At 36.7% G+C, this 26,221-nt stretch overlaps 3 protein-coding genes and 2 long non-coding RNA genes across 8 annotated transcripts in view; 2 read left to right on the top strand and 3 right to left on the bottom strand.

Moving 5' to 3' along the window:
- The window catches only part of Scp2 (Sarcoplasmic calcium-binding protein 2), a 70,296-nt gene extending 64,014 nt beyond the window's left edge, over positions 1 to 6,282 (top strand). For both annotated transcript variants that reach the window (XM_076788640.1, XM_076788641.1), the window contains exons 3-7: positions 1,276 to 1,328; positions 1,524 to 1,643; positions 1,796 to 1,910; positions 2,762 to 2,859; positions 3,494 to 6,282. In XM_076788640.1, coding sequence (XP_076644755.1) covers positions 1,276 to 1,328; positions 1,524 to 1,643; positions 1,796 to 1,910; positions 2,762 to 2,859; positions 3,494 to 3,601 — 494 coding nt within the window. In that variant the 3' untranslated portion in view covers positions 3,602 to 6,282. The remainder of the gene's footprint in view (positions 1 to 1,275; positions 1,329 to 1,523; positions 1,644 to 1,795; positions 1,911 to 2,761; positions 2,860 to 3,493) is intronic.
- The window catches only part of LOC143354492 (uncharacterized), a 69,641-nt gene extending 60,380 nt beyond the window's left edge, over positions 1 to 9,261 (bottom strand). The window contains exon 1 of the long non-coding RNA XR_013082336.1: positions 9,121 to 9,261. This is a non-coding gene — a long non-coding RNA (uncharacterized LOC143354492). The remainder of the gene's footprint in view (positions 1 to 9,120) is intronic.
- On the bottom strand, positions 3,953 to 8,512 carry LOC143354493 (uncharacterized). The gene is made up of 2 exons (XR_013082337.1): positions 4,770 to 8,512; positions 3,953 to 4,737 (listed from the first exon to the last, which is right to left on the bottom strand). It is a non-coding gene; the product is annotated as an uncharacterized LOC143354493 (long non-coding RNA).
- An 11-nt stretch (positions 9,262 to 9,272) lies between the features above and the next one.
- LOC143354488 (leucine-rich melanocyte differentiation-associated protein) lies at positions 9,273 to 11,547 on the top strand. 2 transcript variants are annotated; one of them, XM_076788637.1, is made up of 4 exons: positions 9,273 to 9,416; positions 10,134 to 10,394; positions 10,498 to 10,758; positions 10,837 to 11,547. In XM_076788637.1, exons 2-4 carry the CDS (start codon positions 10,195 to 10,197, stop codon positions 11,069 to 11,071), a joined length of 696 nt encoding a protein of 231 aa, XP_076644752.1. In that variant the 5' UTR covers positions 9,273 to 9,416; positions 10,134 to 10,194; the 3' UTR covers positions 11,072 to 11,547. The 2 variants fall into 2 exon arrangements, with proteins under 2 accessions (XP_076644752.1, XP_076644750.1); XM_076788635.1 differs by lacking the exon at positions 9,273 to 9,416 and adding an exon at positions 9,483 to 9,933.
- Positions 11,548 to 13,849: 2,302 nt separating this feature from the next.
- LOC143354479 (peroxidase) overlaps positions 13,850 to 26,221 on the bottom strand; it is a 35,004-nt gene continuing 22,632 nt past the window's right edge. For both annotated transcript variants that reach the window (XM_076788610.1, XM_076788611.1), the window contains exons 5-14: positions 19,991 to 20,167; positions 19,599 to 19,795; positions 17,504 to 17,699; positions 16,682 to 16,879; positions 16,017 to 16,164; positions 15,617 to 15,773; positions 15,239 to 15,409; positions 14,897 to 15,095; positions 14,227 to 14,332; positions 13,850 to 14,152 (exon numbers count right to left, since the gene is read on the bottom strand). In XM_076788610.1, the coding sequence (XP_076644725.1) occupies positions 14,041 to 14,152; positions 14,227 to 14,332; positions 14,897 to 15,095; positions 15,239 to 15,409; positions 15,617 to 15,773; positions 16,017 to 16,164; positions 16,682 to 16,879; positions 17,504 to 17,699; positions 19,599 to 19,795; positions 19,991 to 20,167 (1,661 nt within the window). In that variant the 3' untranslated portion in view covers positions 13,850 to 14,040. The remainder of the gene's footprint in view (positions 14,153 to 14,226; positions 14,333 to 14,896; positions 15,096 to 15,238; positions 15,410 to 15,616; positions 15,774 to 16,016; positions 16,165 to 16,681; positions 16,880 to 17,503; positions 17,700 to 19,598; positions 19,796 to 19,990; positions 20,168 to 26,221) is intronic.

Below are 26,221 nucleotides of genomic sequence, written 5' to 3'. Positions count from 1 at the left end.
GACGTTTCTGTGTGTAGTCAGGGTTCACATTCTAGGCCTCAACGTTAAAAAATATCTTGAAAAATTCCTGTTGACTCAAACTAATGGTAAATGAATTATTTTATTTTGTAATTTGTCATTTCTCCATTTTATTTTGTAATCTGTCATGATACTGAACGTGAAACTCATAGCCAGAAATATTGGACTGTGAAATATAACTATGCACATACGTTATCACTTAAAATAATTGTATTTGATTAAAATTTAAATAATTGTATTAATCGCACAAAGTTGAATCGAATTTAATACAACCAGTTATATCCACGTAACAGTGAAACGTTCGTTCAATTTGGTTATCAAATATTTCGGAATACATTTGACCGAACGCTTGTTTCGAAAAATACTTTTAATTAAAAGTATATTGCCATGTGATGAAAAAAGTTGCATTGTTTATACACCGTTAGCCGAAGCACCAGATCGACACACGGGAAGCTTGAAATGTTTTCGATGCAGTTTGCATTGCATCGAGCTTAAATTGTTATCGGCGAAAAAAACTTCGTTGATAGGAGATTGTTTCAGCCCCGAAGCAAAGTTAACGTTGCTGACTTCAAAATCGAGATTGACCTGGTTGAAACGATAAAGTATTCCAGAGTTTAACATATTAAAGATTGGATTCATGCTCGACAGTAGAGAGATCGACGATCTGAATATTTCAAAATGAAGCCCTTATGAAACATTTCAAAGGCTGCCAGACACGAAGAAATCAATGTACATTTAACCGTAAAAAGCTCTGACTGGAATAATGGTGGATTCCATTTTTGATGGCAGTAATGCACTGGCATCGGAGAAATATTTACGTCGATGTGAACAAGTTACTGAATTCATACTGAGCTCTGAAAGTCTCGGCCTCTTAAAATGGTTTAATAGGGTTACGATGCTATACTAACAGAGTTAACAGATTCATACAGGGTGGTTCATTTAAAGGTATAACAGGAAAATACCTGTTTTTCTCGAAAATATTTCTCGTGCAATTTTAATCACATCAATGGATAAATACACCGCGAAGAATGTTTAAGTATGAAATTAACTTCAGGTTAAATTTCAAGTTTGAGGGTCAAAAGTCACTTCAAGGTCATGTCATTAACATCGTTCAGTGCAGTCTAATGGCAGAGAAAACATTGAAATAATCCCTTCAAAACTCCAAAAAAGAGAATTTTAATCGTACAAATGTATTATTCAAGAAACAACAGTTTATTCTGTGTACACACCTATCAACCGTTTCCTGTTGTTTTTCAGATTGCAATCAAAGTGGCGCGATCGATAAGAAGGATCTAGACCTCGCCGTGCAAGTAAATATCTCTTTTAACGACTTTTACGATCGAAACTTTTTTTGGAATTATCAAAGAGACACTTAATTGAAGTAGTGATTAATTGATCAACACGAAAATTAAGTGACGCTTTCTTTGAAAATAAATTTGGAATTCGATTGGTAAAGTAATGTGTACGAATTATGGTGTTAATAAAAGTTTTGTTTCAAATTTTAGCGAATCAGCGAGTGCAGGGGCTGGACTCCGGACAATCCTAAAGTTCAAAGCACAAGGGACAATTTGCTCAAAATGTGGGATGGATTGAGACAAGGGGCCGACTCAGATCAGGATGGCCAGGTAAAAAGTTACAAAATTGCAATATTTCTTTTGTTCTGTTGTAAATGTGAAGAGGTTAACGAAACAACACAGAGCAGTTGATGCGACATAAAACCATAAAATCAAAAATGGTGTTTTTTCAGTTATTTTACTGTTTATCTGATATTTCGCAGATCAGTCGAGACGAGTGGTACTCATTGTGGGAAGAGTATGCGAACGATTCGGCGAACCCATCGGAGTGGCAGGAAACATACATGGCTTTGATGTTCCAGCTGTTTGACGTGTCCGGTAAGTTTGCTTTGTTCTCCATTCCTCAAAACTATGTGTAAGATAGCATTCTTATGATCAGTAATATGTGATTGAAGGTTACGTTATGTATTTCTTTATGGCAACGTAACGGTTGTGTAAGAACGTTTGAAGCTGCAAAAGTTTTATGTAACCGGGGTTTTATGCAACTAGACGAGCATTAATGTCTGAACGATAACTGACAATACCACTGGAGATAAATCTATAAATTCAATGGAGAGACTGAATAAAACTAGCGACAATAATCTTGAGCTTCTAAACAAAATGGAATTCTAAACAGAATAATATTAAAAACGGGGAGTCGCCGAACGAGGTTGCAATTTTTGTGAGCAACGTTTTCCTCATTTCTAGAATCTCCTAATCTCTAATCACCGTCGTTTTGAAACTCCAGCAATGCCTCAATAACTGTCGTGGATTCGGGGGCTTGACGTGACACGAATCCGTGGCAGAGTAAAGTCTTCCAGTGTTGAGCATTACTCGAGCATCGGTTTATTTGAATAACGACTCGAGTAACGAATACATTAATTCATTTAATCCGCAAATCACAACTGAATAAAATTTATTCATTTGTTTTTCATTTTGAATGACTATATTGCCCAGCATAAGAGTTTCTCGTATCCTTCAACGATCTGAAGAGATGAAAATCAGTTTTAGTCAGACGACGAATGCTCGTCGCTGAAGCCATTAACAGGTAGTGGGGGTGAAACGCGACAGTTATCGAGGCACTACTGTCATTTAACGTCCAGCGAGCTTCCCTTGGAAGACACTGGAGCGGCTTCTAGGTCAACGGAGCTGGTCACCGATTAAAGAGATCTATCGCTAATGTCCATTAGGTGATAAATCCATCGATGAGAACGAGTTCTGTAACGTCTGCAGATACCACGGCATCGCGGAACCCGAGGCTAGGGAGGCTTTCAAAAAATTGGGAGTCGTAAGTGGCAAAATGCGTTCACGGGGGTACAGGCACTGTTGAAACGTCGACAAATCGAATTTCTGATTTTGAAAGCCTCATTCTCCGCGAACAGGTTTCGCTCGAGTTTCGTTAAAATGTTTCAATCATTACAGAGGTTGTAAAACCGAACGTGCATTCGAGACCAAGATCAGCACATGCTTGAACTTTTTCCTTCGTCCCTCAATAAACTTAATATGTTCTCTTTAGAGGAGACAGGGTGTGTAAAACGTGCAGTTTCTTTTTTTAATTGCACAAAATATTTAAATACAAGTCGTATCATTTTGTCCAACAGTGTATGACGATAGTGTGCAGTGACAATTTTAGCGCGTCCTTGTTGCTAGCCGATGCTGCAAGGATGCAGAATGCTGTACAGTCGTCGCGTCACAATTTTAACAATTTCCAACATCCTGATGATTTGTTTACCTTAAATTACTCGCAAATGTGTGGACAATTAGCTGCAAAAATTGTTAGTGCTTCCGTCGAACCGAGTCGAAGCAACGACTTAAAAATTGACCATTGATTTTTGCCATTCGATGGTGCTGTACCCCCGCGGAGACAGGCCGTCTCATATAGCAAAACCACTAATTCTACCGCACGATTTCTATTTGCATAGGGTCAGGAAATAACCTGGGAGAAATTCACCAACCTCTGGAAGCAATATTTCTCCTCGGACGAGCCGACCACACCGGGAAACTTTATTTTCGGGAAAACCTCGTTCTAACTCGTTGTCCCCGCGGAACCGAGAGACACGTATCTCACCGTTTCTTTGCGTCGCATTGTATCGTCCATGTCTCTGATTTCTCGTGGTCAATTCGCCCGGCTCACGGAACGGCCCAGTCGAATGTTCTTCTTGTTTGACAACGAAATAAAAGAAAGGATTGTGGGGGCGGGGAGGGGATGAAAAAAGAAAGAGAGAGAGAGAACACAAGAGTAGGAAATCCGATAGAAAGGCAGACAATTAATTTTCGGTCCCATTGTCGAGCCGGTCGCGCCCGGCGATTCATTTAACGCGGAAAGTTTCGTTCCTCTTCGGCGTGTAAATAATCGTCGGCCCCTTTTTGGAAAACCAGGGGCGGACGACACGGTGTTCGCTCGTTCGGGCGAGAACGCTAATCATTTTCTCGCAGACAAGAAAATCGCCCGCGCCGCGCTTGGACAGCTGCCGGCGATACAAAAAAAAAGTAAAACTATATCTTCGCTGTATGTTTGTATCCGTAACGTATTTTAAATGTAAGAGAATGAGAATGTTGTAATTGAACGTTGACCCGCCTCGCACCGAGCCGTCTCACTTTCGATCAGGAGCGACGGGTTTAATTAGACGAATCACGTTTCCCTCCAGTCCGCGGACCGTTTTCACAGTTTCAGATCAACTTCGTCGGCGCTGAGCTTCGGAACACGCGTCTCAGTTCTGTTACACAGACGTTCCGTCTCGAACAACATTTTTCATTCCGAACAATTCTCGCGAAGAATCGAAAAGTCGGACCGGATCAGTTCCAATTACAATTCTTTCATCGCCCGCATCAGTTCTGAGATTTTCTAGGTACTACACAGTCTAACATTGCTGTTGAATCGATTCCTCTAACAATATTGTACAAAATTTTGTTAGTTTACTTTAAATTCTAATATATTATAGCTACAGATTACGTATACATACATTTTTTGAGAATTATTAGAACATATTTGTACGTGATTATATGGTAAAATGAAGTATAAACTTAAAGGGTAGTATGCTTTACCAATTGTTCATAATTTAAGCAATAAAAGTTTCAATTTCAGGGTTTTAATGTTGCACTCTTTGTTATAGAATGTACGATAAGTACCTACTATAATTTGCCAAGTGTTTTTCCTTGAACATTTCTCTCAAAACTTTCTTTCTACAATGTCCTCACTGGTGAATGGCAGGGAGTTAGGTTAGGAAATCCATTTTACTTACTCGCCATTTCCTCTGTTCTGAGCAACGATGTTATTAACACTTCCATATCTATAAAAAATTTAACAATATCAAAATTATGAAACGACACATAAGTATGTCCGACATTAAATATATTCTTTGTTAAAAGTGCCCTTTATTATTGGCTGTATACTAAAATTTTACCGCATTTACTTTGAACTTATGCATACACAGTAATTTGTGACTACAGTATGTTATGATTTCATTTTCTGTATTGCTCAATACAATATTGTTCGTTGTTCAAATGTTACGAGAATTGATTCTATAACTGTCCCAAAATCCTGTCTCGGAATTGGTGTAGAACCTAAACAATAACAATTCTAGAACTGATACAAACTTTGATGTAAGAACAGCTGACGTGGTCCGACAATTAGGTCCTCAACACTCGGATTGATTACACGGAATAAGAAATTCTCGGAAAAAAAACCGATACACCAATTTTCAAACTAACCACGTATTTAGGCCCAGCGTTGACGAAAGGTAACGTTCGTGTGTAATCCACGGCACCGTGTCTGATAGCTTGCAGGCAAGTCGGCTTAATTAATTGAAGGGTTGCTATCACTGTGTTCGGACCGTGATCTTGGTATATCGCCCTAACCGTGTGTCTTGCACAGAGACATTCCACATTATGCTGTTTCACTGGAGAAATACAAAAAGGAACATACGTATACCTATACAGAAATCTAAGTGAATATAAATGACTATAAAATATTATATATATATATATATATATATTTGAAAAACAGAGAGAAAGAGAGAGAGAATTTTTTCGAGATCATTGCAGAGAGATTTATAAATCTTAAATCGGTGTTGACTCGGAGGATCGAGCGCCGGCGCATGTTCGAAGTTTGAAAATCGTTTAGTTGTCTGTTGCCTCGACTTTTCAATTGAAACTCTTCTAGATGATACGTATATTCGCAATGCAAGAGAAATGTGTCTTAAATAAAAAGTAGATCAAACAATATTATACGGACAGAAATATGTGTGTTTTCCGTGGACGTGTAACGGGGAAGAGAAAGAAGAAGAATTAATACTCGCAGCCGTGTTCGAGCAGAAGTTGCACCGTTGATTTCGATGTTTTCATTCAGAAATTTTCCAAAAAGCGAGCGTTTCGCGAAAATGTCTACACTAGTTTCGATCGGTGGTGGATGTTGAATTCCGTTGGACCCTGTCGCTTGTTCTCTATCGACTTTCTTATCTTTTCGCGCCAAGAAAAGTGGACACTCTTCGCGCTATTCAATATTTTCTCTCTCCGTTGTTTGTTTGCCTGCTTCGACCTCTAGAGATTTAAGAAGAAGTATAGCGCCCGTCACATGTTCAAATACGAACGGGAGACGTTCCGGTTTGTTTGTACCGTTCTGCTTCGAGCTATTGAACAATAACGTTGTTGTCGCGATTTAATATAGTCTGTCATGTAACTCTGAGTGTATAATAAAAGAAGATTGAAAGCATTCACGAGCGAATTGATTTCTCCGAGCTTTTAGTTGTCGTATACAGAGCTACACTCAGTGTCGCCAGACGAGGGGAGGGAGCGTGAATTCAGGGGGAAAAAGTTACCCCCTCTCCGCCAGTACGAAATGCGGTCACGTGACCGTGCCGCAGCGGAAGCGTGGGGAGTAGCGCGGTGGAAGGGGAAATTAGAGTGGGGGAACAAGTCTCGATCTGGCGACACCGAGCTACATGAAGCTTCTCGATGTAAAGTCTCTAACACTTCGCTCGTACACTTCTCGTTACCTGCATAATTATAACTCACCAGGTACGTATATTTATTTCGACAAAATACAGGGTGATTATTCATGGTCGGTACGAAAAGTAATTTTCCGTGATGGACCTATGTTTTCGGAAGAAATTTATCGTCGACAATTGATAACATTGACTCGCCGGACGAATAATTGCACGTTTTCAATGTGTTAATATCATTTTGAGAGGAGCAAACATACGTAAATGATTAAGATTCAATAATGTGTAAGAATTACTGGTGATAACAATTGCAAAATACGGCGAGTTTAAAAAGGTTTTCGACACCAACCAGCGAATTTGATTAGCCAGTCGACAACGCCATGAATAATTACTCGCACAGTGTAACCAATCACGAATGCAGCTTGCACATTGTTATAATGCAACAGATGTTAAGTAAAATTATATTATTATTAATATTAACGCATTACGGATATATTGAGAATCTATATAAACGTTAAATTGTTCCAAATCACTTTCTATCGTAAACGATAAGGGAAGTATAGCAGAACGTCGATCCGTCGAAGCAAAAGAAAACATATTTTTTGCTGTAAATTGTTTATTAACAATTGTTTGAGTGACACGAATTGCTAATAATGTTTCTTGATTTTGAACGATATTTTATAGCACTTTATGGAAAATGTAAGCAGAATTAGATTATAGTGTATGGTTTTTGTGCAATTGATGTTGTCTACAAATAATTAAATCTTTCAACAATGGATAAACGTTTGTAGATGCACGTCCAGATTTTATATCTGCTTGTAAGCATTGTATATGTATTATATACGTACTTCAAGATCATATCTTCTTATATTTTAAGCAATTTTATCTTTATGCGATGTACTATGTTACAATTAGTATATTATACTGTGTTTTTATGTATTCAACTATTCTATGTCCCCTAACTATGCACTTCAATTTTTATTTAATTCTTTCAATTCAATTAAATGATATGTTGTTATTGGTGCTATTGTTGTTGGTAAAGTATTAAACAAAGATTCAATCATCTATTGATTTATTAAATCAGACAGTATGCAATAATTTAATAATATTTATACGCTGTTTGTTGGTCTTCCATGTTTACTTTTGAAGCATATTTGTACGCTGTTTATTTACTGTTCTTCCTAACTTAATCGATAAAATATCTGTTATTGTATCACGCAAAGCAAAAAACATTGATACGCTAGAATTTTTTTTTTCCAGTGATAAAATTCCATTTTATTAATAGATTTACGAAGACAATATCGAAAAATTTGATACACAATTCCAATTTCAGTTTCATCGCGCAATTACAACGACAAAAATGGTTTTCGTAGGTTCAACGTTCTGCTATACGAAACAGAAGTGAATATTATAAAATTAATTTGATAAGCTAGCCAGTCAGGCCGTCTACGCCCTGTGCATAAGAATCAAGATGGACGTTCAATTTATGCTATACAATACCGCCCATAATTATTCGAACGACAGAAATTGTATACTGTACCCCGGAGGTAAGTATGAATGTCGCATGTAACTGTTAGCGTAAACAATTCTTCGCTAGAATAATTAACCCTCTTTCTATCATACCGTGTAAGCTTTCCACGTGAAATCGTTTTGTGTATCGAACATAATACGTCATCTTTCGAACGTATTAAGTCGTTCGAATAATTAGGAGCGGTACTGTAGATCGATACTTCTTAGATGCGATGTATAATTCACCGTGAAGCGCATCGAGATAGTGTTAAATCTGCTTTGGTATTCGCTTTCATCATCAATCACTGCCCACGAAGATCCGCGAACAAAATGCACGCATCGAGGCATTCAAATGCGTACATAGTGTCAGACACAGTCTGTTAGAAGCGGCTGTATGTACAGTGTGCGACGATAAATGCGACCCGTTGTTTATTATAGCGATCTCGTTTTCAACGAGAGAGGAGAATCAACACGGTATACATATATATACATATATATATATATATATATATATATATATATATATATATATATATATATATATATATATATATATATTGGCGAAAGAAAAATTGCGGTGAACGAGAACGGTACAAAATCGAACGATTTTGGAGGGAGGGGAAACAACCGTGTTCGTTTGTTTGTTTGTTTTTTTCTTTTTTGCTACAAATGCACACGACAATGTTTGTTCTTGTGCTCGAAATATGTATCAAGCGATATTGTGTTACTGTTTGTGAAACGTGCCGGTAATGGCACGAGCGACGTTATGTAAAAGTCTAATGCACGTTACTCATTGAATAAAGGTATCTCTGAACTATGCTCTCGATGATCTTTGAACCATCTCATGCAAACACAATTTACAGAAAATTAACTCGAAATATGAAACGAAATTTTTAACAGTAGGAAGATTAAAGAGGCTCCTGCAGTCCTCCGGTTAAAAAATATTAGAATTATTCTTCTAGTTTAGAATATTTCATTTTATTTATTTCGTTTAAAATCTATTTAATATTTAATTTTTATTTTGTTGGTAAGGTAAAGGTTATAATTCTAGAAAGATTAAATAAGAAAGAAACGAAAGATAACGTAAAAACATAACATACCTTTGAAGATATAATTCGTATCATACGTAATAACGCGGTTCTCCATTTATCTTGAAGAACTGTTGAAAATAACAAACGAACAAACAGTGTTTGGCCGGCAAACGCAAAAGTTCGGAACGATTAATCGATACGCAGTTCGATAGTTCTGTTGACTGAGAGCATTGACAATGAGAGTGAGGTATTTGACAAGCTGTTAAACTAGCAGCACCATCTCACCACTGTGGCATAAGATGTTTGTGGACTCGTGTAATCTAGTCGGTGGGAAGATTTGAAAACAAGATATGCAGGAAAATTCGGTGAGTACTTGAAATTCTTGCAATTAATCGTGTCTCCTCATCAATTAATGTGATCGATATTCCGCCTGTACTAATGTATTAATTGAGATTTTAACATTATATAACGTTTCTAACCTCAAACTGCTCCGTTACTATTCGGAACTCTTGAAATGTATCAGTTATCGTTTTCCATGCGAATCCGTTTTCGTTCGTATCTTATCGACAACTGTCGTCAGATAAACCGATAAACTTTACTTGGTGCCTCCGCGGTTTCTGAAAGCTCAGTATCAATCACACCTTAGGAAGACTCACTATGGTTGACCCAATCACTATATGCAGCATTGCATATTACACTGAAGTCTTACAAGATCTTCTATTTACGCAATATTATTTGTCAATGCAAGCTGTGGCCTTACCTTGTGTTAGGTTAAACGATATTGCTACATGTAGGGAGTGAAAAGTATATTGCATGATTCTAACGCGTTGATTATCCGGTAAAAGTTACTGCCCCTTAAGGTGACACAAGTCGCAGCATAATGTAAGTATTATTTTGTTTAAAATTTGGTTCTTGTCAATTGGTTATGTTCGCGATAGGTCATTGACGGTTCGTAAGTTTCTACGTTGTAGATTTGAAAAATGTTGTTCACTACGTACAAATACTATAAAAGGCATTAGCGAATAATTCAGAGTATTAGACTATGCCGTTAAGCTCACATATGTATGATAACATTTTTACAGGTTGGATTACAGTGATGAGTTAGAATTGCAAAAAGAAGCTAACGAGGTGGATCAACTTGCCATGACTTCTTTAGGAAAACTAATATTTGTAGACATTCATTGTAGACAGTCGAAGTCGTTATCTACAGAGAAAACAAATGAAGACGTCATTGATTCTCTGTCCCTTGCATTCGAGCAATTATTTTACATGCCGTTTGACATCATTGAAAATTATGCTAATACAGTACATAATTTGGATATTAGTCACAATAAGTTTAGTCGGTATGTATATATTATGTAAAGTTGTCACAATATATTTACAATTAAGATTTAGTTACAAATGGAATCTATCTGATGTGGCAAATGTGTTTTACTCTTTTTTTAGAAACTTGCAATTCTTAGCAGAATTTGAGAACCTAACTTCGCTGAACTTAGATCACAATACTATAGATGATTACACTGTATTCCCACATATGCCAAAACTGCAACTTCTGTGGCTAAACCATAACACTATAGAGGAGTTGTATCCGTTTGTAAAGAATCTCTACGAGAGTGTGCCCAACCTCAGATATTTATCCCTCATGGGTAACAAAGCAGCGCCGAGCTACTTGAATGGTGGAACCTTTTACGACTATCTTCAGTACAGGTATGAGAAAAGGGGAATGTGTGTACGACAGGTACAAAACCAACAAATATTAAAATCATAAATATTTTTTAAAACAAGGTTATATATAATATCTTGGTTCCCTCATCTGGTACATCTGGATGACAGACTTGTTACGCCAGAGCAACGCGAAGAAGCTAAGAGGCTTTTCAAACGACCATTCTTAGAAAGTCTTGCCGAACATACTCCTCTTCCGGAATGCATCAAACATCTGCACAATAAAATCACGAATATATTTTTCAAGCCAACACTGCCTTGCAAAGAAAAGTCAAGGGGGACAAATTTTATTGTTTAATACAGTATTAACGTATTAATATTACTTTTACTCGAAGGCTACGTACGTTTACTCACTTAGAATAACCATGGTAGAGGACAATACTGTTTTTATCACACAAGGATGGGTGACACTCGAAAAAACAACCACACGGGGCAGTAACAACAAATCAACAAGAGTTTTATAATATACTATGTACTCTGAAGTGCATGATTATATTAATCATTTTGGTACTTCAGTCTAAGTAACATAGAGTATTAATTTATATATTATAAATTAAGGGCAGATTTTACAAGGAACAAAGACACGATTTCATTACATGAAATTTTGTATTGATTAACATTACTGAACACCATTTCAGATAGTACTCAACTTTAACTTCCAATACATTGTACACCGAACAACTGTTATATAATACAAAGACACATATGTGTCAGCTCAGATATATTTTGTACTAATGGCAATAATAAACTAGAAATAAAGATATATTTGATACAGTCAGGTATTATTACTTCCAATAACAATTCTGCTACACAATCCTTTGTGAATCCTTCGTTGATCAATTTTATTTTGAAGTGTGCTAGAATTTATATTCAATCGTGATATTAATAGTTCGTAATCATGTACGTCCATCATTATGTTTTTAACGTAACAGATTCAATGATGATTACTAGTTCTGATGATAAGCTCGGGCAGACACGTTCATTTTACAAAAACAGATTTTATCTGTTGAAAAATTTTAATTGATTACGATTTTTCTTGACAAGGTGGAGCAAATACTGATTACAATTCATGCTTCTACGAATATACATATAGAAAATTTCAATATCTAATATTCAAAAACATTTTTGATTCAATTAAGTTTCAATGTTCCATTGTAATTAACTCAACAATATATTTCTTTGTACAGCATAAAGTAATTTTATGTAAAATAAATTTACTTTGCATAAACAAGTAAAATTAAAGGATAACGAATTAATAATTTGTCTACAATAATGATGCTGTCGGTAGATAGTAGTTTTCTTTGAAGAAGCTACAGTTGTTTGTCACGTATCGTCTTCCTTGATAACACACGCAAATTTTGCCACGTTCAGAGCACTTCGAGATAAGCGCTCTTCTAAAATTTTCGATTGTGAACGTTTTTCATCCGAACGTTTATAGATCGACCCGATATTCGTTTCTCAGTAGGAAATGTTTCCAAGACGTTCGTGTGCGAGATAAGAAAGTTTATTGAACGAGTTTGTAAGTCGTACATTGCATTGTACGCCCAAAAAACATTGCACATAAACAATGACTTTGATGAAACGCGGAATTATCACTTGACGAATTAACGCATTCTTACATTGCTAAATCACGCTTGAACACTTTTCTATAGTTTCACGCCTCGAATGCGATAATTATTCATGTTTAGTCTTCCAAGTAATTATGTTTTTAAATTCCGAAATGATTATAAAATTGGACATTCTTTAACTTGCTTCTGCAACGTTTTATATATTGTTTGTTCACGTAATTGAATGTGTTTTCGAAAAGTATTTTCAACTATGTCAAGACTTTCCTATTTTGTTCTTTTCATCTAAAGTTTAATCTTATCGATCGCTGTGCTATGCGTGTCGATGTTTGCACGATAACGTCAACTGTTTCAGCGACTACAAATGGAAGCTACTCGCTTCAATGTGCCGATTCATTATTTGCGCTAACACGCAGATAATGCGTACATACGTTCACTCGGATGACGATTACAACAGTTAAGACTGTTGTCACGTGTTGTCCAATTCTCATTCACGTGTTACACACGATTGTTTGTCATCCGTCGCGCTGAGCTGCTCGATGTATCATTTCCGGATATAATATACATTTATAAAAATTATTCCTGCGTGTTATCTTTGTTAAAATCTATATTGTAGATTTAAAGCAATTTTTAGTTTGCATACTCTAATTAAAATGGAAGCATATTATTTAGAGTGCAGACACTTTGTTTCAAAATGTTGCAATAACTTCTTTTTGTTGAGAAATCTAATCTTGCAAAGTAGATATCGATCATGTCCCTGTAGTTCGTAAATTGTGCAGAATATGTGGTAGTGAATTTTGCAAGAATTTCTTAATTAATAAGATTCGTGCTCTTAATGACTCGCTTCACTTGCTGGTGGTTACTTAATGGTCCTTGAACAATCGGTCATTAGTAGGTAATTGTTTCTTAATCATTTTTCCACGAACGGTGATCGATTTATTCGCAAACCGAGTTACCTCTTATTACATTATATATTATATTAATTGGAATTTCTTTTAGAATGATCATTTAGTAAAATGAATATGTCACAATGTATATTGATAGACTTTCAGTAACTAAAATATTCAGGATAGTTAGCTGTAACTAGTTCCATCGACTACTTAAAAAAGTAAAAAAAAAAAACTAAATCAAAATACTCCTTATGGATTAACGAAGCTGTACCTATTTTCATTAATGAAAATTCTTAGTACTTCAAATGGTAAAAATCACGTTGTACTCCAGTGACAATTGTCTGGCGCTCCTACTCATTAACTTTTGACAATTCACTGAAATGATAATGGATAACGAAGCTGGGTGTTCGAATGCAAAGATAAAAAATGTTACACCATTCCTGAAAATGAGTTGCCGGTAGCACAGAAACATATTTCATCCATTATATTCTCAATTAAAATTTTTTTTAATGCAATTAATCAAATTTTGTAAACCAGACGATAAATATTTCAGCTTCTAAAGGTCAGGATATTATAAGAATATTAACGAACGTTAATAGGTAATTAATATATCACCGCAACTGTTGGAAAAATAATGCACTTTATTAATACTACCATCGGAGGCGCACAGTTTGTACAGCAAACTAATACCACCCGTTAATAATACTTTTTACAGTTATGCTCACTATAATTACACCTACATTTAATTACATTTCGGTATTCTCTTTTTTAATAATTTAAACAATTCTCTCGATTTCAACGATTAGTCGTCTTCACTTTTTAAAGTTTGGGAACTGTAGATGCTGATGGCTGAGTTCCGGGGCGTAATCTTTCCATAACGAAAGATCTACCGATGGAAGGTTAGCGCAGCTCGTGACGGGGTTTCTGAAATGAGCAGAAACACGTGACACAACAATACGATTGTAACATTTTTCGCGAACTGGGACGAGGAAACTTACTTGGGAGACACTCGCTCGAAACCTCTCGGCTGCATCTTTTTGATGTGGTCCCCGTTGTCGCAGAACAATCTGGATATACTGGCCTTTCTTATTTCGTTTAATTGTTCTGCAAAACCACGTAACGAAGAAAATGTACTCGGCTGCGACTTTAAATATTTCACATTTTTTAAACGCTCGATATATTCAGCACTAAAAATGACTAATAGCACTCGTATGTAATTTGGTACAGTATGTATTAGGTCGTCCCATAAGTTTAAATTCTAAAAATAAAATATGTAATAACCCTTTCATTCCACAACCTCTTCTGACCTTTTTCGCAAAGACATCATACCGTCACTATAAAATTTCTGCGGTTTTTCATTAAAATACTTTTCAATGGTGAATAATATAAACACATCCACGTCACGAACTTATGGGACGACCTAATGTGTGACACATATGACAATATCCGTAACTGTCAAAAGTTTGAAATATTCTAGATTATTTTATAAAAATAACAGGTATAGCCCAGTCACTTTTAAATATTATAATATTGAAGAAATTTTGTTGATCTCGATAATCGTAAATCAGAGATCTGAGAGCCTGTCGTTTCGACGGGTCCCGCAAATCTAGCGTTAACAAACCAAAGGTAATGTAATTTGTCGAATCGTCGAGGAAAGCGAGTGCTTACCTAAGGTGAACGCTAATTGATGGTCACTCCTCTCGTACCAATAACGATCACCGACGCGAGTCCGATAAAATTGCCTAGTGAGGATACACAAGAACGTCGGGCCAGAAAGTGTGCCCGGCACGTGTGCCTCTAACGATCCACCAACGGTTAAATCGACGTCATCAGGACTGGCATATAATTGGGATAGCTTCTCCACGTTCTGTAAACAAGAAGGGAGCGCGTATTATCCTAACAACTTCAACTGCCGCGTTACGCGGTTATTCATAGGTACACAATTATCGGAACAATCGGTCGAGGCAATAATCCGACATTGTGCGGTTCGACCGGGCATTTTTCACTTACCGAAATTGAGATATAGTCGGTAAAATCTACGAAACTTTTCGCTCTTGGCAAACCACAGTACTCGCGGAAATCATTGTACGACGCAAGACCATGGTCGCGATTCCTCTGCACGTCGATCGCTCGGAGATCCTGCCCTAAGGGTTGTCCGTTTCTGAATAAAAATTGTGTAATCTGAAATCAACACAAAAATGTACAAAAAGTCATTACTTATTTTGTTGAACTGCCTGTTTTTCTTTTTCTTGAGAGGAAAGATATTCGAAGTACACAGGTGCTCATAATTGTTCAGTCTACTTCAACATAGTGTAGAGTAGTAAAATGTTGATTATAAGAGTGGGCTGTAGACGAATAAGAACGAAGCATAGTAAACGTTTCACGTACTTCTGGGTCGAAGTACTGATCGCTGGCTTTTTCAGGCTGATAAGACATGCCTCTCGTCAGAGCGTCCATGTTGTCGAACTCCTCGATGATGCCTGGCCTGTTGAAATGGTCGCTGAGCCTCAATGATGCCGTCGTCAACCGTTGTTTAGTCACTAGACTGCAATGTTTACAGAAAGTGAATAAGGGAGAACTCAAAACGTAAAATAGAATTGCATAATAATACAATGATATATAAAATATGTCAAATGATTTTGCTTAATAATTTTGCATAATAATAAACCTGCACTCATTTTATAAAATATTTTATGGTGTATTAAATTGCAAATATATGTTTTATAAACATGTTCAATGTAAGGAATATTCTGGATATTTTTTGTTTTGAATAACATAATTGGCTTACTTAAGGAAACCGGCGATAAGAGAATGGAAATATCTGAAAGCTGCAGTCGAATGTTCGTTCAGAACATTTGGGTTTACGTTTGGATCATAATCGTTCACGTAGTCGTCTGTCTCGTATAAAATCTTGTTGGCATAAGTGTTCTGAATACCTGCAAAAATAAAAAATTCGGAGGGTTATAATAACCATATGAATTCTTGTTTCTTGATTATTTATATAATTACTTGCGCAGAAAAACCGAATATATAGAAACGATCATTTTTGTGGGTATCAAATAGTCGTAATGACTCACTTATGTTTCCTCATAAAAATTGAAAGAGTTTATAGAAAAGACTAATTACAATATTCTACTAATTTAGCAGACTATTTTCACAGTTATCTACTATTTTTTAGAAAGTATTACAATTTTACTTTAATTTTTGAAAACTTCCAAAATTTCTATCGGTTCTGCGGAAGATTATCGACATAGTGTTCATTGCGCACATATTATGCAGCATACGGATGAAATTAGATGCTGAAATATGCTCATAACAGTGCGTAACAGTACTAAAGGGACTGTGTATAGTCATTGCCTGACTTTAGCATGAGGTTTCGGAATTACATTTCCCGAATGTACACAATAGGTACAATGTGTGTACAATGGATTCCGTGTAACGGGAGAATCGTACCCAAGAATATCGGCAGCCATTCGTAATACGAAATGTGTTGATGTTCCGCGATTACTATACGTCGCGCCTCTTGGAAAATCGTCTCGTCTGTCCAGTGAGGATTTATGTGAGCTAAAACATCTGCCACGCGATTGTGCTCCCGGAGCAGTATTATTTGCAGAACAGTCAACTGCGGGTTCTGATTGGCTCGAGCATCACCTGGAAAAATATTAAATATTTATTTATTTCCACCTATTTTCCACAATTTACTTATTTCGTAAACTTTTTAATGACTCTGCTATCTTTAGAGGAAACTTAATCATTTTCTTAAGAACGAGATTTTCAAAAAAAAGTTGTTACATTTGAGGGAGAATTGAAATGGACACATAATTATTTTTTTTTTGTTTTTTAATATTTAGACATATAAAATTATACAAGTCCTTTAGATCTTTGGATCAATTAAAAATTAATGAACCCCTCCCCATTGGAGGGGATAGGCGAACTGAGTTAGGAAGAAAAAAACAAAATTAAGAAAAAATAAAAAATTATTAATGTGGCAATGGACATTTGCTAGTTGTTCACTTTAAACTAAGAAGGTATGTGAAGTTACGGTCTTCACAAGTAGTTTATCTCCGAGATAAATCAGACCTAGCGACAGGTTAGTGAATGTGAAAACTTGTATGCATATTATATGCATACTGAATCGTCTGACTTGATGGCTTTCTTTGTTGTTTGCATTGTTTCCATGAAATTTTGAAGTTGTGAATTATGTTAAGTGCTATATAGCTGTTGTACAGTATTATAGCTGTTGTGTACGTTGCCACAATAATTACGCCAACTTACCAGTTTGGTAGCACACTTCGCCGGGGTCCATAGTGTCGCATTGTTGGCTCTTATTGGCTGCCGCGGGCGGCCATTCTCTGTTATGCCGAACATCCACGTTTAGGCGACCACCAGCACCAGCTCTCAAAGAAGCTGCTACTCGATCGCTGGATCCGTACACCAAAGAAAGATCCAAGTGGTGTGTAACTACGGTCAACTGAAAAGTTGTTCTTTAATATTGTCAAATTACGAGCAATCTGTATACGAAGAAGTTTAACGCTTGGATGGCGGGGCCCGGGTCCGTTTAGACCCAGTATTTTAAAGGCGTCAGCTAGTCGTTCATAAACTTTATAGTATTACAAAGAAGCGTCAAAGTTAATACAGTTAAAATGCAATGCAGTGACTACTTTCTTTAATATTGTTGTTTATTTTATTGAAATTCCAGCTGTTCTGTTTCAAGCTTTCAATCCAAGGCGTTATTTGCTCGGTAGTCGCATGACAGTTAAAGGGGTAAACATGGCAAGCTAGGAGTGTGCAATCTCATGCTTCTGTGTTGACAGCTGTTCGGCGTCCAACTACAGTTCGAACGCAAAGGATTAGACTAGTGTCGTCCAACATCAATTTTACAGCTTAGGACCCTTCCCCTACTTTATCCACGTTGGTTCCTCCACTCTGTTTCCGTTAGTTCCTCTACTCTATATCCATTAGGTTCCTTACTCTATATTTATTGCTCTTCTCACACTGCCTTCGCTTGCTGCTCAATTCTGTCGCAGTTTTATCTTCTGTTCAGTTTTATTCAAAATTCTACGAAACATTCATTATTTATCCTCAGATCATTTAAAATTCAATTTGGACACGTTCGCGACATTTCCAAAGAATTCCAAATACATTTCTCAAACATTCTAAAGAATTCGTCAAATTTTCTGATATTTTAATTCTTTTGTCTCTTCCAGTCACTCATTTTTCCCATAAACAAAAGCCTGGTCATGAAGTATTTTATCAAATTAGAAATTACCTTATCCGCGCAGTGAATAGTAATTTTCTGTGTTTACATGATTATACAACGTGATATGGAAACGAAAATGTAGGCAAACATGAAGTTCAGTTATTAATCATGTAGACAAATCAACTATTAAACGGTCGAAACGAGGTACTTCGCGAAGGGGTTGTTTCGCTCCGTAGAGAATAACGTAATTGCAGCGGTTAGTTGTTATAATAACAAACCTGCCAACAAATTCTAAAAATAGAAGAATTAAAAAATGTCGCAGGAAACCGTCTCGCAGTAACGTCATAATAAACAGTTATGTTGCGCCAAATGAAAGGAAGGCGATTGATTTAGTGCGCGATAAAAGACGCCATAAACCAAGGTCACCGACATTTTATTACATATGGTCGCTGTCCAGTGTTTATATATACGACGTTGTAACCAACGTAAAGGCGAGTTCTGCGACCTGTAACATTATGACCTTAAAGTGGCGTTAATCTTTCATGCTCTTTTATGCCTTACGTTTATGTCTTTGCTCGAGATATTTCATGACTGTTTAGGTAACGCCTATGCCAGGTGTAAATATGTCCTTCGATCGATAGACTTCAAATGCAGCTAGTGGTACCCTAACGGGGTATACTCCGCGGTAGTGGGGATAATTCCGCGACGTTTATCGTTCAGACCGTGGCGACATATACAGAGAAATCACTGTATCGACTCTCTATATTAAATGACTCATCGCACGCGCACGCGTGTAATTGCATATGCAAATAGATGCATGCGACAACAGCTTACGGCTGGACCAGACTAATTCAACGAGGCTCAAAGCTAATTATCTCGCAGGCCTAATCACTTTCTTCGGACAGACCAGCAACCATTTACGTCAACACCTATTTAGTATTTACTCGATGACATAATCGATAATTGAGGAAATGCTCGGGACACTCTCCGATACAGGTAAACGCAAGTTTCGTTCGCGGATACTCGATCGAACAGTATAATTAACGGTTGCGGGCCCTCCACTTATTCCTTATCTCGCTTTGTGGCCAGATTCCGGACAGGCATGAATGCAGGTATGGCACGGAGCAACAAATGAACGAGCAAAGTAACCTAGTACGAGGATCAACAAACCTGTTCTGCTGGTTTGTACTGCGAGGAGCAACCACGGTCAAGGTCAGTCGTACTACGGACGAAGTTGAGACATCTTATGTTGGCCTTGCTGTAAGCGTGATCGTCGTAAGGAATGATGATCGGGTAGCATTGACCGTGAAGCAGCAGCGGGTCTACTAATTGTCCTTGGGGGGTGCAGCATTGTGTCGCGTGCGCCTCTAGTTACACAGAAATTAACACTTTATCTACCGCGAGCCTAATAACAGGCTTCTGAAACATTGAAAATCTGCTTTCGCGCAATAATTCCGAAAGAAAATATTAGAACGCGTTGTCGGGAGCGAGTTGTTTGTTTACGCGGTGGGAACGGGAGTTGTTCCACCGTAATAGTAATCGCAAGAACTTCGACGACTTACTTGATTGAGTTGTTCCGTCAATCATGGCCATGTCGTGTGTCATTATTTGCCCCCATTGCATCGCAGCCAACGTCCATATCGGATCGTCAATATCCACATAGGGGAACAAAGTAGTACTAACCAACCGAGCAGGTGGTAATTCTGATCCAGTAACTGAAGTCGTAGGCGATCGAATTCCTGCATAACATAAATATACTCGTTTACGCTAATGGACAGCTAAGTAAAAGTCAGTGGAACGATATCCCCATATCCCCAATATGAGGTTTCTTAATTTGTCTCTTTTTGTACTAAGTATTTGCTTCCATAAATAAACACTTCATTATAATTTGATATTGTATTGTATTAATTTATTTGTTAAAGTCGTTGTTTCATTTGTCGCCATCAACGCGAATACGAATTTATGAATTCACCGAATTTCCGATTTTGCTGCATAAATAGTAACGAATAAATCACGAGCGCAACATTTTTGTCTACATAAATCGTAATAATTTGTCAATATAACCATATAATTATTAACGATGTGTAAATGGCCGAGTGTTCAGGGAGCGTTATTAAATCTAATCCCGGACAGGTATCAACTAAATTATCAATCAAAATGTTTAGTGAATCATGCGGTATTCAAACTCGATAAATTACGTTCACACTATTCAGGTATAGATTAATGTTATCGGATCTGACAGATATATTATTAATTTTTACAATTAGGAGTTCTCTTTCACCGCCCGCAGTCATAAATCATTCGTGCAACCGTAAGAAGAAAAAAAAATTGGAGCACAAAACGAACAAGATATCGACTCGAATTGCTTCGGTATTCCGCGCACCACGATAGTATTAAAATTTACAATGACGATTCTTAATATTCTCCTCCCATAACCGAGGGAAATACCGGCGTAACGAAGTGTCGAGCCACGAAGAATGGGAAATGCCCGGGAATGATGAATGTACCGTGGAAACGGTCTTATACAATCGTTAGTTACTATGATCATTTCGAGAAAAACAGGTTTCGTGTTTGTTCGACTTTCTAGAAACGAACGTTAGCGAATTCAGAGTTGTCCGTACGAATTTGATACGAATGCGGCACGAGGCTCATGATTATTCAAATTTAGGTGTTATAAAGATGCATTCTCCAATTAACTTCCTGTTACTGCTTTTTACCTGAGTCGCAGAAATTCTGCACCGAGGGAAGAATGCCGCTGCACGGAAGATCGATTAACTTTCGATTAGCGTTCACAGAGGGTTTAACATTTTTCAAACAACCTGTTATTACATTTTTATTCGTGTCAATTTATACCTTTCAACAGATTATGGACTGCGTTGATTCTTTATGCAAAATACTTATTTTGAAGGAACGCTGGTTAATTGAAAATGTATTTCTTCTTAACAGTAATTAAGCAGTATTCTCAATAATTTTATTAAGCTGAAAATAATAATATTTTTAAATTGTTGCGACGTTTTCACAGTTTAGTAGTACAGTGAAATCTTGATCTAAGCCCAATTCTCGGGTCCGTGCTGTGACATAGATCGTGTAGGGCTACTATTTTCTTGTAAATACGCTAAACAGGTACACTAAACAATTCGGATTCAGTATGAATTTTAATGTCTCGTGATTATTTTGCAACACAGCCGATCGTCTTCCGCGTTCCGTGCTTGGAGATTCATAGTGAAGCTTGTAAAATGAAGGTGCACCAGTTCCAGTGTGAACTCATAAATCAGGCTCGACAGCATTTGTTCTGTTGAAATCGAAACAGGTTTCTGCGGAATTCAGTATTTGTTATGAGAAATCGTCACCGAAGGAGCAACGACATTTTATGACTTCTGCCGCAACCATTGAAATATGTGTGTTAGAAAGTTCATATAATTTTCTGACGTTACAGAATTTTATTTGAATACCAATTTGCCGTGCCTTTTTCGTATACATACACAGTGGATGATCAAAGTGTTTAAGTACGAACAATATTGGAACAATTTTCGACTGATTAAACTTATAAACAAACGAGAGAATATGTAGCTCCTGTGTAGTCAATTTTTATGCTGCATGTAGATATTAAAATATAAGAAATGTATGCAATAAACTATGTGATATTAAATAACGTGAAACAATCTGATAAGTAAATATTCGCTGTAACAAACTGTTACACATCTTGAATTCTGATAACACTTAATTGCACGAAAGGTCGTGACGTTCTGCGTGAAGTTAATAGCGTCGAGACATGAAGTCTCCACACGCTAGTTAATGACCCTTAATTATAGACTGATCCGATCTTCTTTACAATCCAAAATTGAATTTACTACATGCCACTCAGATGATCTGAGTACATCATTTTCATCAAACTCAGTATTTTATGCATTTATAATATACATAGACAAAGGAAGAAACTGTACTAATTAATTGTATTTGACGAATTTAATCTAATTTCAATAGCAGTATTAACATAATGAAAAGAAACTTATTGCAGTTCTTAAATTGCATTAGAGAATTGGATTATAGATGATAAGAAAAATTTAAACATTTCAAATTTAGTGAAATTTCCATACTTTTCTTCTTTACCAATTAAAAACTTGAAACGAGCAGAGACTTGCAATTAGCATAATTCAAACAAGAACACTTTGCAAGTACTATTTCGAAATTTTCTTGCTCTGGCTAAGCAAGAATGAGTCACACTCGTATTTCAAGACAAATAATAACCTCGTTGAATGTTATATTACTTATGACTCAATGCGATCGCATGAAATATTACGAAAAAGTTAGTCATATACAAATTGTAAGTCTGTTAATTAAAGGTAAAATTATACTTGCTTCTACATTATTTCGTATTCATTATATTGCGTACAGACTCTTGTAAATGAAAGTCTACCTACGCTGAATTCTTATCATTTTTATTAATTTTTGAAAATACCAATGTGCACTTAGCAGCACTCTAGACAATATTATTTATCAAGTGATTAAAAGATATATTTTTCATAGTGTAGTAATACTTATACTACTAATACTAATATGTATTTCGCTTAAACTTTACCTGAGGAAACCAGACATTTTTCACTCTTTTTATGTAATCCTGAAGATTTTGGCGAGAAAATTCCGAAAATCCAAGTTTTAATGTTAGGAATTCACTGGTTCAAAAGTTATGCGTGTTTAAAGTAACAGAACGTAATTTAAACGTTCTTGACCCAAATATTGTCAATATACAACGTAATATGTCTACATAGTTGCAGAAAGAAAAGTGCAATTAAGTGTGTACCATGGTAGAACTGACGATTAACAAGTGCTATAGAAACAGACCGGAAGTGTGCCTAATAAAACAGGATCGCAAGCAACAGTAAATCAAGACACGGAAACTGACGTCACGACTATAGCGACGTCGCAATTTAATTTCATTCGAAAGCATATCTACTTGAATTATGCTGTCACGTTAGGGTAATTCCAGTTTCAATATGAAATTGTTTCTTCATGAGCCGTGTCCCCCGCATTTTCGTAATGAAATCACTGAGCACGAAAAGTAGAACTGGAAATGGAAAAATTGGAAACACTAGCTTGGTGCAACGGTGCTATAGTTGTCAGAGATAAAAAAGTATATATTATTTACTTTATTTGAAGCAAGTGTATGAAATAAATAATTGAATCGAACATGAAATAAAAATACTTCTCTTATATTATTTATGAAATCGATTAACACTTAACATATCAACCAATCTCAGTGATTGTTTAAATAGCCAAAAGAATATTGTATTTGTTCCTGCATTTCTCAAAGCTGTAGGTTTTTATTATAAAATAAAATGATTATAGACTAAGAAAATACTGTATTGCCTAATGATTGCATAAAGTGGCCGCTGATGACCTAGATGTTGACGCGCCCCGTATAAATAAACAATGTTATATGGAATAATTTGTAAAGAACTCGCAATTATTTGTTATCTTGTTTTAAATAAAACGCGCCCAACCCTGGTTCGAACAATGTATAAATTATCTAGGATTCCATCTTATTGAAGCGAGTCACGAAACACCTGCAAACACGTTCGCAACAATGCGTTGTTATTGCTCCTTTTTCCGCTGCCGTTTTGCGTCATTTTTTAGTGTGGAAACCGAAAAAGAATGCTCGCTCGAAATTCTTTGGCTCCGTGTTTTCATAGAAAAACTGTTAATTTTTCCTTTGTCCGTGTCCGTTCATCGAAAAACAATCATCGAGCCGCCGCAACGTGAAATTTTAATAGTCTTTCTTGCGCAAATGAAAATATGATTTATCGCTCGTTGCGTTCAACCCCTGCGCGCTCTTTCGCATTTAAATTTCTTCACAATGTCGAGAATTGTACATGAATACATTTCAGGATCGTTGGGAATGCCCGTCGGTTAATTCAGGTGTTATTAGTGACTCACCACACGAGGGTAATGTTATGGTTAATATCACCACGCTGCGTAACGAGAATATTAATCTAATGCCAGTTAACTGAACTGCGAACGTTTTCTTGCCGAATCGAGTTTAAATCATTTCGCGGACAATACGAAAATATCCAAAAAGTTTTCTCCAAAACCCAATTTATCTAAAAAAAGCTGCAAGTTCAAACGCCTCCAGAAATTTTCAAAAATTTTTCTCGCGAATGAAACTGCCATGGATTTGAAGATTTAAGCCTCCTCTTTCTATCGACTTCTTCAAAATTGGTGTACGATTTTTTTTCACTGCTTTATGGCACAAAAATGATCAACAAGCTCGTAACGTACACTACTGTGAAGTTGGCGTCTCATTCAAAGCTCGATAAAACCACTAAAAAAAATCGTACATTCATTTTTAAGGTGCGGTTGTAAAGAGGAGGCTTCAATCTTTATATCTATGGTGGTTTTAATCGCGAAAAAAATTTTTCAAAGTTTCCACAGACGTTTGGATGTGTAACACTTTCGGGACAAAACGGGTCACGAGTTTCTCGCCTGCTACCGCTTGAAAAAGAATCTTAGAATAAAATTAACAACGGGGTACGAAACTAGAGGCTTCTAGCTTTAAAAGAGTCCAAATTTATTGTCGAACGATCATTAGTTACGGAATTATCATAGTTTAAGTATGAGCTATTTTTCGAGAATAGGTTATTGAAATACTTTTCGGTCGCACTGTACTTAGTCAGAGCAGTGACGTATCTGCATTCTAACGCGCGGTTTTAATTTGCTGTCGATTTCATTGCTAGATAATGAGTAAGAAGTTGTCGGTCTCACTTAGCGTTTTATATTGCACGGTTTTTATGTCGTTCGGTATGTATGTAATTCAGCAACGTAGCCCTAATGCGTGGAAATGTGTGTTACTCGGTGGAACTAGTTAGAGGGAGAAATTTCTATCAACGACTGTCAATAGGAAAGGTGATTATATTAAATTTACGATTCCGTGGGGATTTCGACGGGTCTTTAATTATTATGTGCTGCAAACTAGCTGATTTCTAGCGAACGCAATTTGATCTGTTATTAAGGCCGGATTTAATTGTCATTCGGTGAAAGATGTGGAAAAGAGAACGGGAAAAAAGTACAATTGTATTTCCTCCGCTTCGATCTACGCCTAATCGGAGTGTCTCAACGATGATGCAATAGCCTGAAGAAATTGGAAATTTCACATCAATATCCGCCTAATGCACTTTCAATCTAGAACGCACGTTCCGTTGACTTGAATGAAGCGAAGCGTGACTTGACCAATGAGTTATTTATAGGCTGCGCTCTTGAAGAAATTAATGTTACAATTTATGCGGCATTGGCTGGGTTACGTGAGCGTTGTGTTGTCGCGGTGTTTACAACAATGTTCTCATTGCATGATTCACCAAACACGGTAATAAATTCAATTGTCCTATTTTTCTAAAAATAAATATTCGAACCAGGAATCGATACAGTTCAATATCACTAGAATTTTTATGGTGCAATTGTGATAAAAACTTCTGCATTTTAATTGCGTATACGTTTACATTGATATCAGTATGTACTCCGGTGATTGTAGATAAGAAAATGTATGCAAACACGGATTACAGTAAATTCTTGATATATGTCAACAGCACGGGACTTGCCAGCGACATATATCGTCCAGGAGACATACCCGTGTTATGTTTACACTACTCGGCGTCCAAGGCCTCTCGAGCTTTGTGGACCCTCACGGTGTACAGCGGGTGTACCTCGCTGTAGTGGGGATAATTCCGCGACATTTATCGTCCAGGTCTTGGCGACGTATATCGAGAAATCACTGTAACTTGTATACCTAACAGTTAGCTTTG

This window comes from Halictus rubicundus, chromosome 5 (assembly GCF_050948215.1).
Source record: "Halictus rubicundus isolate RS-2024b chromosome 5, iyHalRubi1_principal, whole genome shotgun sequence".
In the NCBI taxonomy this organism is placed as follows: domain Eukaryota; kingdom Metazoa; phylum Arthropoda; class Insecta; order Hymenoptera; family Halictidae; genus Halictus; species Halictus rubicundus.
Note: the sequence above shows the minus strand (reverse complement) of the source record. Positions and strands in the feature narration are given on the sequence as shown.